This window comes from Ovis canadensis, chromosome 5 (assembly GCF_042477335.2).
Source record: "Ovis canadensis isolate MfBH-ARS-UI-01 breed Bighorn chromosome 5, ARS-UI_OviCan_v2, whole genome shotgun sequence".
Taxonomy (NCBI): domain Eukaryota; kingdom Metazoa; phylum Chordata; class Mammalia; order Artiodactyla; family Bovidae; genus Ovis; species Ovis canadensis.
Window position 1 is genome coordinate 106,113,584 of NC_091249.1, and position 14,951 is coordinate 106,128,534.

At 37.1% G+C, this 14,951-nt stretch overlaps 1 protein-coding gene across 20 annotated transcripts in view; it reads right to left on the bottom strand.

Annotated features, from left to right (window-relative positions):
* The window catches only part of ARB2A (ARB2 cotranscriptional regulator A), a 409,235-nt gene that overhangs the window by 370,066 nt on the left and 24,218 nt on the right, over window positions 1-14,951 (bottom strand). For 11 of the 20 annotated variants that reach the window (XM_069590122.1, XM_069590134.1, XM_069590120.1 and 8 more), the window contains exon 2: window positions 796-919. The exons of the other annotated variants lie outside the window; for them this stretch is intronic. In XM_069590122.1, the coding sequence (XP_069446223.1) occupies window positions 796-901 (106 nt within the window). In that variant the 5' untranslated portion in view covers window positions 902-919. The remainder of the gene's footprint in view (window positions 1-795; window positions 920-14,951) is intronic. 20 annotated transcript variants of the gene reach the window in all.

A 14,951-nucleotide genomic window follows, 5' to 3' on the forward strand; every position in this document is an offset into this window, starting at 1 on the left:
ATCTTTCTCTCACTCCTAGCCTGCAGCCTATCTTATCAGAAATCATTTTAAGTGTCTATTGCTAGTTCTTCCTCATTCTCCTGACCCTAAGATTGAGATGACCCACACTTCAGTCTTCAGACTTTTTCTCTTTCTGTTTGTAATCTCTGATGATCTCAATTAGGACCATAACTTTAAATATTACCTCTATGCTAATAATTCCCAAAGCTTTAATCTCCAGCCCAAATACTTTCCCAAACTCCACACTCAACCTTCTCCAGCCTAATATTTAAGTGGCACCTCAGTTTACTATTTAATATGTCTAAAACCTGCCTTCCTCATACTTTTCTTAATCTAACAAATGGCACCCAAATTCCCAAAGAAAGTCTAAAGCAGATTCCTTCTTACAGAGAGCTTCTCATAAAATATTCTTAGTGCAATGCCACAAAGACAGAATATAGGATTAGACAGATCATTACTCTAACCCAGTATGACATTTTGAACAACAAAAATACGGTAAGGGCACTAGGCTTGATTCAAGAGACCTCTGGTATTAGTTTCACCATTAAACACATGACCTTGAATAAGAAGAGCATTAAGAATTCTTACAGCTGTAAAATCACATGACTTTATGATTTATTTACCTAGTACATACTATATCTCAGACATTGAGGTGGTCACTGTGATGGACATAAATAATTATAGATTACAGATATTCTTATTTTAGAATGGAAATGAATGTAAGGTCACCTAAATATTCCTGCACCTTCATTAGGCACAATGAAAATATCCTGAAAAAGCAAATTAAGTATGTACCTTTGAGTGCTGTTGTCTTTTCTTTTTCATCTGGACCTCCCTGCTGGATTTGTGCCATGCTTATCCAAATTGGCAACAAAATTAAAGAGCTCAAGGAAATAGACATCAATCTTCAGAAGACAGTCTAGAATGAATGAAAGCAATAAATTAAGCTCTACTCGGTCCTACCTACTCCATGAGAAGGTCCTAGATCCTCCCAGTTGGGATTAATCTCTCTATCCTGATTTCCCACTGCGATTTGTTGATGCCTGTACCACAGTACTTATCATAGCCTGCCTTGCATTACCGTTATTTATGTATTTGTCTAGGTCAGCTAACAGATTACAAGCCCCAGGATAAAGGTATCAACTTTTTGTCATCTTGATATCTCTCATATCACCAAACACAATATCTTAAATACACATATGCTTAATGCTGCTGAATTGAATTTAGCTAAACTGACTATTTAGGTATAGTTCCCCAATATCTAATTTAAAAAAAAAATACTTCCAGGTAGTTTCAAAACCTGAAATTTCTTTTAAAATAAACTGTAAACATTTGTCATGTACCAGGTCAGAATATTTTCTTTCTGGGACATGCAGACGGGCAGAAGGAGAAACATACATATACTACCCGTTAGTATATAATTCAAAATGCAAATTTAAGGAGAAAAAAATAGCCATTTAAAAAAAAAAAACTATGTCAAATTCAATGTCTGAAAGTCACAGTCTATAAATGGTACCCCAATAAACAATCATAATATAAAGTTAAAATTTATTAAAATATAATTCTGCTCTGCTTTGGCCAAAGGGAAAACATTTGAACGATTGTTTCTCCCAGGGTGCCAATAAACAAGGGGAAAAAAAACACTATTCCTAAAATTTAACAGAAAAAAAAAAAAGCAACACATACAATGGGAAAAAATTAAACTAAATTAATATAGTCAATCCATAACTGTTAATGAGATTACATAAAAGCTGAGGTAAGTAAGAGAATATTCCTCTGATTGATTACCTAAAGTAATCAATACCTAAAGAGTAAACATCAGTTTCTACTCAAGAGGTATACTGTACGATTATCTTTAAAAACTCAGGCATTTGTATAATTAACAGAGTAGAATAGAAAATACTTAAAAATAATAATGTTTAAAATAATAGTTTTAATCTAAGAATGTTCCCAGGGTCATAAATCAACGCTGCCCTTAGCTCAGCTCTGACAGTGGGTGGGGGAAACAGAAGGGGAAGTTCTCTCTGGCTCTACCAGGAGCTAGCCACGTGCTCTTGGCAAACTATCTAACTTCTCCATGCCTCCTCTAATGGAAATGATAACCACGCCTCCCTCGTGTTGTTACAATGAGTTTTAATGTAAAACACTTAGTATGGTGCCTGATGGGTAATTTAAGGGTTCAACATACCTTGGTTTGCTTTTTTAAAAATACTATAAATGTATCTTAGCTTCCCCATTAATAACAGCTCTATGGCTAGGGACAAGCCACTTAACATTCAAAAATCTTCAGATTTCTCATTTGTAAAATGTAGGTTATACTGTAGTGGTTGAGAATTAATATTATGGAAGGTGTATATAGCTGACTGTTGCTATTACTAGTGGTATTTTATCGCTTCTCAGGAATGCGAAGTTTCCTAACCTAGGAATAACTAGAATAGGAGACTGTCTTTGACTGCAAAAGCACTTTCACTTAGCATGGAAGTAGCTGCTATTTTTCTTCTGTGAACGGGTAACTTAAACCTCTGTAAATTATACATAGATGAAATATGCCTAGACTCCTTCAAGAACCAGTTTTGTCTATATGATGAGCCATGTGCAAGGCACTAGGGTGCAATGGAGAGTAAAACACGGACGGCCTGGGTGGGGCTTATACTCTAGTGACCAGATCAAACTGCCACACGGCCACAAATAAAATATACAAGACTCAGACTGATCATTACAACACATAAGAAAAAGCAATATTTGTAAGGGCTATAGGGCTACGTTTGGGAATGAGTTTCATCTGTCAAGTCCCACAAGTTTGGGTACAAGTTTCCCCAGCAACTCCTTACTATCTACCATCCTGTAGCAGAAAGTAAATAGAAATGTTCACAATGAGACCTTCCATACAGTGCTTCTTGCTAACAATTCCAAGACCAAATTAACCATTCACAGGAGACTTCTCACACTTTTTCACTCTATCCCTTCTGTCAATTCAGTATTCTCGTAAATATGAACTTTTGGTTTTCACTGGCCTCAAACTGTCTAATTTCTAAACAGAACAATTTATATGATTATTTCATTGTCACTGTTTCACTGAAAGAGAAAGTATAAAATATTTTTGATGTCAGACTCATTTTCAAAATTCACATTTTAAAATTATGGAGATCTTATGTACAGCATGTTGACTACAGTTATCAACACTGTTGTATACTTGAAAGTTGCTAAGAGGGTAGGTCTTAAAAAAAAATAGGTAACTATGTGAGGTGAGAGATGTATTAACTAACCTTATTGTGGTATCATTTTGCAAAAGATACAGAAATCAAATCATCACATTCTATGCCTTAAGTGCACATAATGTGATGTCAATTATATCTCAGTAAAACTTGAAAAAAAAAAAAAGGAAGCTGTAACTGGTCTTCAGTGTTTAATAACAAGCTCCCCCTTCAGACTTTAATCTCCATGAGGACAGGTAATCTCATCTGTTCCTAAAACAAGGTTGGATGTATTTGGAGCCCAGTGGATATTTGTCAAATTCCCAAATAAATGAGTAAGAGATAGAGGGGCAAAAATATATTTCACATTTTAAAGAACTGTTTTCAAGACTTCCAAGATCAAATATCAATTAAAAATCATTTGCTTCTTTTATACAAGACAATCCGAAGATACACACTGCAATTTACTGAAGTGACAATATTTAAGTTCGGAGACTACTAATTACTCTCTTTGACCATAAACCTTATAACAGCAGATATGAAGCAGATAAGTATGAAGCAAATTGCCTACTGCTTTCTTATTCACTGTTAGATTTTTACCTTCTCAAGTTATTTTCCTTGGCAGTGGCACAGCTGGTGAAACTAAATCAGGAACATTATAAATTCTCAATTTATTTTTCCTAATAAAAATTCAGAGTTATAACCTGCATGACCACAGATAAACACTACTGCAAATACAGCCAGCAAGCTGTTTGATACATTTGAGATATACATATATATATTAATACGTGCACTCGACGTAGTTTATTTAGTATTATCTGATGGAGGTTAGGTTACAGGGAATAAAGTGGTAGAAGGTTTTTAGTGATGTGAATTGGGACACAGTTGACATGTTGTATACTTCATGATAACCACTGCTGTTTAAATACGGTTTCCTAGAAATGGTTACAGTATAAACTAGATTCAAAACATCTCGGTTTGCAATTTTATTCTGTGAACTACACAAAGCAATTATCATATCTTCTTCCCTTCTATGATTCCAACAGAGAATCCACTATGTATAAATAAAACTATAAATAACTTGTCATGTGTAATCTTGATCCAGTCAGCATTTCAAAACATGAAACAGTAGAATATTTATTTGCCTTGTTTGCTCAAAATATGGCACAAACACTTTAAAAAGTACACAAAGACACACAGAAGCCTTAGTTTCCTATATTTGTTTGTTTTTAGTCGGTATTAAACACGACCTAGAAAGAGATTACTTTGCAACAGAAGGCCTTTCCACCTCATTCTCAATGTAATGATGAAAGTGCAAAATATATCACAGGACAAGTAAAATCGGGTTAAGTCCCGGGGATCCCTGGAGCTGGTTTGGTTCCAAAGAATACATGCTAAGTCAGGCTCTTGAAATTCAGTTCAAGACAGCCTGTGTGTGTGTGCTTAGTAGCTCAGTCTTGTCCGACTCTTTATGACCCCATGGACTGTAACCCGCCAGGCTCCTCTGTCCATGGGAGTTCCCCAGGCAAGAATACTGGAGAGAGTTGCCATGCCCTCCTCCAGGGGATCTTCCCAACCCAGGGACTAAACCCATTGCAGGTGGATTCTTTACTGTCTGAGTCACAAGGGAAGTCCAAAGAGAGCCTACTTGTAATCAAAACATAGTAACTTAATCAGTACCAGAGATTTATGTGGAACTAAACAGACTGGTTCCAAATAGGAAAAGGAGTACATCAAGGCTGTATACTGGGGGCAGGAGGAGAAGGGGACGACAGAGGATGAGATGGCTGGATAGCATCACTGACTCGATGGGCGTGAGTCTGGGTGAACTCTGCTTATTTAACTTATATGCAGAGTACATCATGAGAAACGCTGGACTGGAAGAAAAACAAGCTGGAATCAAGACTGCCGGGAGAACTATCAATAACCTCACATATGCAGATGACACCACCCTTATGGCAGAAAGTGCAGAGGAACTCAAAAGCCTCTTGATGAAAGTAAAAGAGGAGAGTGAACAAGTTGGCTTAAAGCTCAGCATTCAGAAAACGAAGATTATGGCATCCGGTCCCATCACTTCATGGGAAATAGATGGGGAAACAGTGGAAATAGTGTCAGACTTCATTTTGGGGGGCTCCAAAATCACTACAGATGGTGATTGCAGCCATGAAATTAAAAGACGCTTACTCCTTGGAAAGAAAGTTATGACCAACCTAGATAGCATATTCAAAAGCAGAGACATTACTTTGCCGACTAAGGTCCGTCTAGTCAAAGCTATGGTTTTTCCAGTAGTCATGTATGGATGTGAGAGTTGGACTGTGAAGAAGGCTGAGCGCCGAAGAATTGATGCTTTTGAACTGTGGTGTTGGAGAAGACTCTTGAGAGTCCCTTGGACTGCAAGGAGATCCAACCAGTCCATTCTGAAGGAGATCAGCCCTGGGATTTCTTTGGAAGGAATGATGCTAAAGCTGAAACTCCAGTACTTTGGCCACCTTATGTGAAGAGTTGACTCATTGGAAAAGACTCCAATGCTGGGAGGGATTGGGAGCAGGAGGAGAAGGAGATGACAGAGGATGAGATGGCTGGATGGTACCGCTGACTCGATGGGCGTGAGTCTGGGTGAACTCCAGGAGTTGGTGATGGACAGGGAGGCCTGACGTGCTGCGATTCATGGGGTCGCAAAGAGTCGGACACAACTGAGCGACTGAACTGAACTGAACTGAAAACATCTATCCAAATTATAGTTAAAGTATGCACGTTACTCAGAAGTTGCTCATCAGCAAAGGTTAGTTCATAACAATCCTGGACAGTTTATAGTTCTGAGGCAATAGTGTGAAAAATGTACGTTTTGTAGAGTGAGCATGTATGAGTAGGACTCTGTGTGGTGTGCGTGTACAGACACATGGGCCCTGGGGAAGAAGCTAAAGAATAAGGGCATGAGGCAGAAGCAGACATGGAAGACAAGGCCCAGGGTAATACGGGCTCCTGGTGCACAGAGAATGGTGGCTTCTGCAGAGAATGTAATCTGTATGTGGGTCAAAGTTTAGCTCAGAGTAGGAATACATTGTTGTAATCCAAGCACATCTAAAGTAACTCCTTAGTTCCTAAAGCAATGTGATGTAGGTTTGGGATGAGAAATTCAGACTTTTTAACCTCAATTCCACCACCTAGTGGCTGAGAGACCTTGAGAAAGTCACAACTTCTCTAACTTAAGTAATGGGGCTAACAAAGAAAATAAGAGCACGTCCTTTTACTGGGCGTTTCCCTCTGTGGCTCAGATGGTAAAGAATCTGTCTGCAATGCAGGAGACATGGGTTCAGTCCTGGGAACCCCAGGAGAAGGGAATGGCAACCCACTCCAGTATTCTTGCCTGGGAAATCCCATGGACAGAGGAACCTGGTGGGCTACAGTCCATGGGGTCACAAAGAGTTGGATACGACTGGGTGACTAACACTTTCGCTTTCCCTTTACAGGATGATTATGAAGCTTCTATGAAAAAATATAGACAAACACATTTTATAAACTACAAATTCCTTTACAAATATTAGTAATTCATATAACATCGGAAATAATTTGATTCCAATTACTATGTGCTCAAACTCCAAAAAAGCTATCCTTATCAGTTTAGCCTACCGGAATAAGAAACTTTCAATGTGCAACATTCGGGTGAATTCTTGGAATAAACAATAAAGCCCCCCAATAAATACTTCTTGAGTTGACTTGGCTTTCCAAGGCTATGCTGAAAATAATCATAATGGAATTTAAATTAATTTGTTTATATTCTTGTCCAATCTTACTAAAATGTATGTCTAAAAAAGTTCAAGCATGTGAGTTCTATCTTCATTCAGATCAAAGTCATGTCCAAAGAGCACTATTTTAACTCTCTCTTAAATGCACACGTTACTCACAGAGCCACCAAGTCTCTTCACAACCAGTTTTTTAATAGGTACAACTTATTAGCTACAACTGACGGGTAGAGTCAAACTACTCAGCTTCCACCAGGAAAACGATTCCGGTTTCTTCATCCGACAGAAAGTTTTCACTCCTGCGCACTCATTTATATGCTCAGAGAGTATTACAGTTTAGAGCTTGGGCTAGTTGGGTGAAATTAATTACATATATAAAAGCTGTCCACTAAAATTGTCTCATTCTATTCAGTTTGCTATTCAGAATTAATGTTGATAAAAATTACTTCCCATCACAATGGAATATTCCTGAGCCATTTAAAAAGAATGAACTATTGCCATCTGCAGCAGCAGGGATGGTCCTATAGAGTATTATACTTACTGAAGCAAGTTAGATAGAGGCAAATATTACATGGCATCACTTACATGTGGAATCCAAAAAGTAAAACAAATGGACCTACATATAAAACAGAAACAGACTCACAGACATAGAAAACAAATTTACAGTTACCAAAGGGAAAGTAAGGCAAAGGAGGGATAAATTAGGAGTAGAGGATTAACAAATGCAAACTACTATACATAAAATAAATAAGCAACAAGGATTTACAGAAAAATATATTCAATATCTTATAATAACCTTTCATGGAAAAGAAGCTGAATACACATATATATATAAAACTGAATCACTTCATTATACACCTGAAACTAACAAGACATTGTAAATCAACTGCATGTCAGTAAAAAATTTAATATATTTTAAAATAAATCCCTAAACTGCAAACAAACTGAAACAAACTACTCATCAAGTTTGTTACACAACTATAAAAAAAAAACACCTACTCCCCATCATTCCTCACAATATTTTGGTAAATCAAGCATCTAAAAGAGTCAAAAGGTATGGGATATCAAAAAGAAAGATTTTAGAAGAAACTAATATTTTACTACTGTGTCTTTTAACAGGTTCCCAAATTGCTAGTCGTTTGGTTAGCGTTTACATTGTTTTCTGGCTAGCAAAAAGACAGAAACTCAACAAGGCTGGTGAAAAACCTTAGAATATTTACAAGACTACACTAAAGCTCAATCTGAGAAATTAAAAACACCTAAAACAATCCTTTTAGATAATTCTCAATTCTGAAGCTCCACAAAAGAAAAAAAAATAATTTAAATAGCCTTTTATGAAGTTTTCATAATATGGTAGAGAAATAGCAAAGGTACATCAAAGGGCAAAAGAATTCTCAAAAAGGACATATGCTCAAAATTTGAGAAAAACAGAGTATGTCAAAAATATAGGATCATTTATGGGGGACAAATTAAATTGTCATTAGCTACTTAAGAGACTTTAATTTTATGATAAACATAAACACTAAAATATAATATTACAAATGTACATAACTCCAGACCAAACTGACCAAGCAGAAGCTATCTTCATAAGATTTAGAAGTAACCAATACCATGAAATAACTGTAAGAACATATTTGCAAAGCTTAAATCAAATTTTCTCATTCCATAAATACTCTTACTAGCATCTCTGCTTAACTTTGTGAACTCAAGGTTCAATCTAAATTTTAAAATATAATATGCATGTGGTAGACACTAAGGTGACCCTCCCTCAGATTAATAAATAGGTTGAGGGAGTTGGGGTTGGGGAGAGAATGAAAAGTGACTTCTAGTGGGTACCCAGTTTCTTTTTGAGGTGATGATTCCTATGGTCTGAAAGAGATGACGCTGGCGTTGGAGCAGTATTAAGTGGATCTCTCTCCCCTATCTCTTCTTTACAGCTACAACACCAAAAGTCAAGGCACAGTCTCAAAAGGGACGAGCCCTGACCGTCTCTCTCACTCATGCTTCCTTTTTCCTTCCATGGGAAAAAAAAAAAAAACAAACTGTTAAGTGGACTTCAGGCAGACTCACTTAAAGAACTTCTCTCTTCAAATGTCCCTCTCATCCCTTCCACCATAGTCAGGCTGGCAACCATGTAGGCCTGCTCTGTCTAGACACCAGGGGCAAATATTATTTCCTAGGTGTAAATGTAAACATTTACATATAGAGTTTTATAAATCACAGCACTCTAGCCCAGCTCTAGCTCTGTGCACTGGGATTCTCTGTCAATCATTACTTGCCTCCCTGGCCTGTCCCTATCCCTTACATGCATCTTCCAGTGAGAATCTGGTGGGAAGCACTGGTTCACTTTGGCCATGATTCAGTTCATTCTTTGGCCACATACCACCTAACAGTATTCAGATTTTACCCAATTTCTAATAGGGACTGAAATTTGGTAATAATTGGTTTATTTTGATTATTTTTGCAACTGATCTCACACACAATACTAACTTACTTCAAAGTCAGAAAAGTAATACCTGCTACAGTTAAAAAAAAAATGAAGGAAAAACAAGTATATAATCAAGCAATTTAGTGTTAAGCCTGGCAAGATATACTAGTAACACCAGCCACAAAGGTTAATGGCAAAGTTAAGCTTCGGGGGGAGACCACAATTGTACTGCAAATAGGCATTTAAGTACCACTCATATCCAGTCTCTATTGACAGTGCACTCTTTATTGTTTATTTAAGGGGAAAATATCCGTGAAACTTGACTTTACCTAAATTCGTTAACAGCTACGAATGTTATCACTAGGTGCCTTCAGAATGAACAATTTTTTTCTCAGCTTCTAGACTTTCCCAGTTCTTTATGAAGTGATATTACTTTCTAGAATTTCATGTCTGTACCATATTTCAAAAATGACTGCATCCTGGGACCAACAAATGATGAACTCAGAAAGATTTGGGAAGGCTCTCTATTCCTGAGATACTACAAATATCTGATCTTAAATAAAGAGAATTAGAAACGTGAAACTTCAAATCACCTTTTCAAACTACCATATTAGTTACAGTGGTTACTTAACTTTATTCAGAAAACAATAAAAACAATTCATAACTTGACTAAATTAACAAAGGAGTTGAGATAGCAAAAATCTCTTATTCCAAAAACAAATAAGAACCCTCCTGGCTTCTACAAAATATTTTTTCCTCAAAAACAACCATCACTTAGCCAGACTATTAATTACAGGAATTTAAATCTGTGGCTCTAAAGTTGTCAGCACAAGGACAGTGTGGAATGTTAAGCCATTTATATTATTAGACCTATTTTTAAACACAGTATGCCAGACGGCTTTCACTACTATTGTCTACATAAACACAAAGTGGTAGAGACCCTTCCTATGATCATGAGAGTCAAGAATTTTACAACTAGAATTTCCTTCCAACATAATAGCTAAGTTCCCTGAAGGACCCCTCCTATTGAGAACAAACTCAACATGTACATTACAAAACATTACAGTATCTACAAATGTTACTCACTAAATTAACACAGAGGAAGAAAAATCATAATAACTTCAAAATCTGCAGAAAAGTATTTGATAAAATTCAATACTCATTTTTGGAAAAGAAGTCACAGCAAACCAGGAATAAAAAGGAATGCTCTTAACGTGAGAGGTTCAAAAAAGTTACAGTAAAATTACTGTCCATGGTAAATTACTAAAAACATTCTCTTTAAAGTCAGTTACCAAGAATGTCCAACATCACCAGTTTGCTTTTGTCCCTGGTGGCTCAGAGGGTAAAGCGTCTGTCTACAATGCGGAACACCCGGGTTCCATCCCTGGGTTGGGAAGATACCCTGGAGAAGGAAATGGCAATCCACTCCAGGACTACTGCCTGGAAAATCCCATGGACAGAGGAGCCCCGTAGGCTACAGTCCATAGGGCTGCAAAGAGTCAGACACCACTGAGCGACTTCACTTCAAGGAAACATAAAATAAATAAATTAAAATATATAAGGATTAAAAATAGGAAAACAAAGTTACCATTACTTGCAGATAATATGATTATCTTTTAGATAAAAACAAACAACAAAATGAAGAAAAAAGATCTTCAGAAATAAAAAAAAATATGAAGAATCTCTATATTATCAGGGATAAAAAGAGATTTTGGCAAGAAGACTAAGACAATTTATATTTTGATGTAAAGTATATTTATAAATACCAGCAACAATCACTTATAAAGTATGGTTGCTTTTTAAAAGACATTTTGAAGAGCAAAAATATGTTAAAACAATGTGCAGAAAATGATAAAATCTTACTAATAGAGAATAAAGAAGACTGAAATACATGAAGAAACATACCATATTCATGTAAGAAGGGCTCAATACTGTGAAGGTATCAGAGAAGATGACAGGAAGACTTGCCTTACCAGGTATCACAGTAATTAAGACAATGTATCATTAGTACTAGAAGAGACAAGCTGACCAAAAGAATAAAACTCCAAAGCAGAGCCACGTAACAAACCGTGCGACACAGATGTCTCTGACATATCACTGGGCAAAGGACGAGCCTTTCAATAATTGGAACTGGTCAGCTACGTTGCAAAAAATGAAATTAGATATCCATTTCAAAGATAGATATCAATTTTGAATGGATTAAGGGTATACATGCAAAAAACAAAACTTTATAAACTTTTTAGGGGAAAATATGGGAGACTACTGTTTTGATCCTGGGACAGGAAATACAATTTTTTTAAACGAAGACTGAGTTTGTTTTTTATTAATTTATTTCATTTTGGCTGCACTGAGCAGCACATGGGATCTTAGTTCCCCAACTAGGGATCAAACCCGTGCTCCCTGCAGATGATGAGCAGAGTCTTAACCAATGAACTGCCAGGGAAGTCCCAAGAAACACATTTAGTAATAGGTATTTACAAGAAAGATATTATTTTACACTCACTAAACTAGAAAATATTACGAAGTGACAATGTGACACGCTTAGGAAGTGTGTGACAAACTTATGAAGTGACAAGCACACACTAAGTGCTGTGCTTAGTCGCTCAGCCATGCCCAACTCTCTGTGACCCCATGGACTGTAGCCCACCAGGCTCCTCTGTCCATTGGGATTCTCCAAACAAGATACTAAAGTGGGTTGCCATGCCCTCCTCCAGGGGACCTTCCCAGCCCTGGGTGCCCAAAGTTACAAAAAGAATTAGGTATAATGGAGACTTTTATTCAGAGGGCTGACCAAAATACATCTTAATATAACCACTTTTTAAAAAATTGGCATAAGATACCCAGGTTAAACATTCTGATCATCTTCAGCTCAGTAACCACACATCTTGTCCCACTACTTGGTCTTGTACAGGTGTAACAGAAGACAGGTATAAAAATGTTCAAGAAATGTTCATATCATCAAAAAAGCTAGTTTATTCATTATCTGTAGATACAAGACAAATTATCTCAAAATGCAGCTGCCAAAAACAACAAACATTTATAATCTCCCATGATTTCTACAGGTCAGAAATTCGGAAGCAGCTCATTTGGGAGGTTCTGGCTCAGATTCCCGAGGTTGCAGTCGAGATAAATTGTCAAGTCTATAACCATCTGAAGGTCTGACTGAGGCTAGAGGTAACTCACACACACACAGATAAATTACTGGTACTGTGTTGATGCTAGACGCCTCAGTATCTCCTCACATGAACTTCTTCCCAGAACTGCTCAAATATCACCAAGCCATGATTTCTGGTTTTCTTCACAGAGAGAGAACCAGGAAATCAAGGAGAAAGTCGCAAAATCCTCACCATCACTTCCTCAATAGTCTGCTGGCACAGAGGACAATTCTATTCAATATAGGAAAGGTCTACACAAAGGTATAAATATCAAGAACCAAGGATCACTGGGGGCCGTCTTAGAAACTGGTTACCCCAACTGGAAAAGACTGTTCTCCAATTAAAGCAAGGCAGATACACTGCAGTATATTAACAGAATGAACAGTATGAAGCAGTGAACGTGAATGAGCCACAACCACACTGAAAAACAAGGCGAATGTTCCAAAAATTATTGTTGTTGTCAGTAAGTCGTGTCCAACTGTTTGTGACCCCATGGACTGTAGCATGCCAGGCTTTTCTGTCCTCCACTATCTCTCAGAATTCGCTCAAATTCATGTCCATTGAGTCAGTGATGCTTTTAATATCTAACCATCTTACCCTCTGCTGCCCTCTTCTCTTGCCGTCAATCTTTCTCAGCATCAGGGTCTCTTTCAAGGATAGCTGGCTTTTCACATCAGCTGGTCAAAGTATTGAGCTTCAGCTTTAGCAACAATCCTTCCAATGAATATTCAAGGTTGATTTCCTTTAAGATTGACTGGTTTGATCTCCTTGCAGTCCAAGGCACTCACAAGAGTCTTCTCTAAAATAGTACTGACTAAACAACCAAAAATCAGAAAACTTATAATACCATGTATATAGAGTTCGAAAACAAGCTTAACTAAAACAATTTATAGGTGTCACAATTTTGGTGATAAAACTTAAGAAAAATTAAGAGAAAAGCACAAAATTCAGAATATGGATTACCACTGGGAAGGCGGCAGGAGCATGAAATGGGGGGAAACACATGAGTCGATGTAAACTGTTGGTAGTGTATGCAGACTTTACACTACAAAGACTATATACAACTTGGGCCTGTGTGTTTTTATTTATCAACAATATATTTTTAAGCAAATGATAAAGAAAACACTGAAAGAAAAGTAATAACTAATTTTACTAGTACTGCCTTCAATAAGTTATTCTTTGGGGGTATTTTTTTTAAACATAAAGTTAGCAGTCCAGTCCTATCTAGTTAGTCAGAAGTTTGGGGGTTCTACTTGGTGAGTAAACCTAAGAAGCAGTTATAAGGGAAAGGATAATAATCAAGTATTGAGTAAATCTCAGAAAAGGTATATATAAAAAAAAAATCATAATACTAAAACCCAATTGATTCCTTGCCTGTTTTGAAATGGAACTAATATTTTGAATAAAAATTGATTTTCTCAAAAGCATTTGCACCAGCTATATAAAAAGATAAAACTGTAAATGTTTAAAGCCTGTATTAAAAATAATATCCCAAAACTTTATAATAAAGTATTTGAGAATACAACTATGCACATAAACTATCACTATGGTTTGGGTCTTTTCCTTGGTATTTGACACTAGTAAGTACAACAAGTAAAATCTGCCTTTGAAGATATACAAGCAATTAAATTTTTTAAATGCTGGCACAAGGGCAGTTATAAGCAACTTGAAAATAAAAGTGAGGACTAAGATGTCCATCTAGTCAAGGCTCTGCTTTTTCCAGTAGTCATGTGTGGACGTGAGAGCTGGACTATAAAGAAAGCTGAGCGCTGAAGAATTGATGCTTTTGAACTGAGTGTTGGAGAAGACTCTTGAGAGGCCCTTGGACTGCAAGGAGATCCAACCAGTCCATCCTAAAGGAGATCAGTCCTGGGTGTTCATTGGAAGGACTGACGCTGAAGCTGAAACTCTAATACTTTGGCTATCCGATGAGAAGAGCTGACTCATTGGAAAAGACCCTGATGCTGGGAAAGATTGAAGGTGGGAGGAGAAGGGGACGACAGAGGATGAGATGGTTAGATGGCAGCACCGACGCGATGGACATGAGTTTGAGTAAACTCCGGGAGTTGGTGATGGACAGGGAGGCCTGGCATTCTGCAGTCCATGGGGTCACAGGGAGTCAGACATGACTGAGCAACTGAACTGAATGGAAGATTTCATTTCAGAATGAAATTTCTGTCTGTCCCCTTGACTATCAAAAGACAGGCTCATCTAGTCACAAAACACTATTTTCCACAGAGGGATCATCTGCACGCCTTTCAGCATGACACAAAAATAGGCTTTAATTCTGAGAAAATAATAATCCTAATTTTCCTTGCCTTTTTAAAAAAAATAAGGTAAAAGAGGAAAATGTAACAGCAGCCACTGGAGGGAGGACTTGATGTTAGAATGAGAATAAAACAAGAATAAAGCATTTTATCTGGTGCTTTGA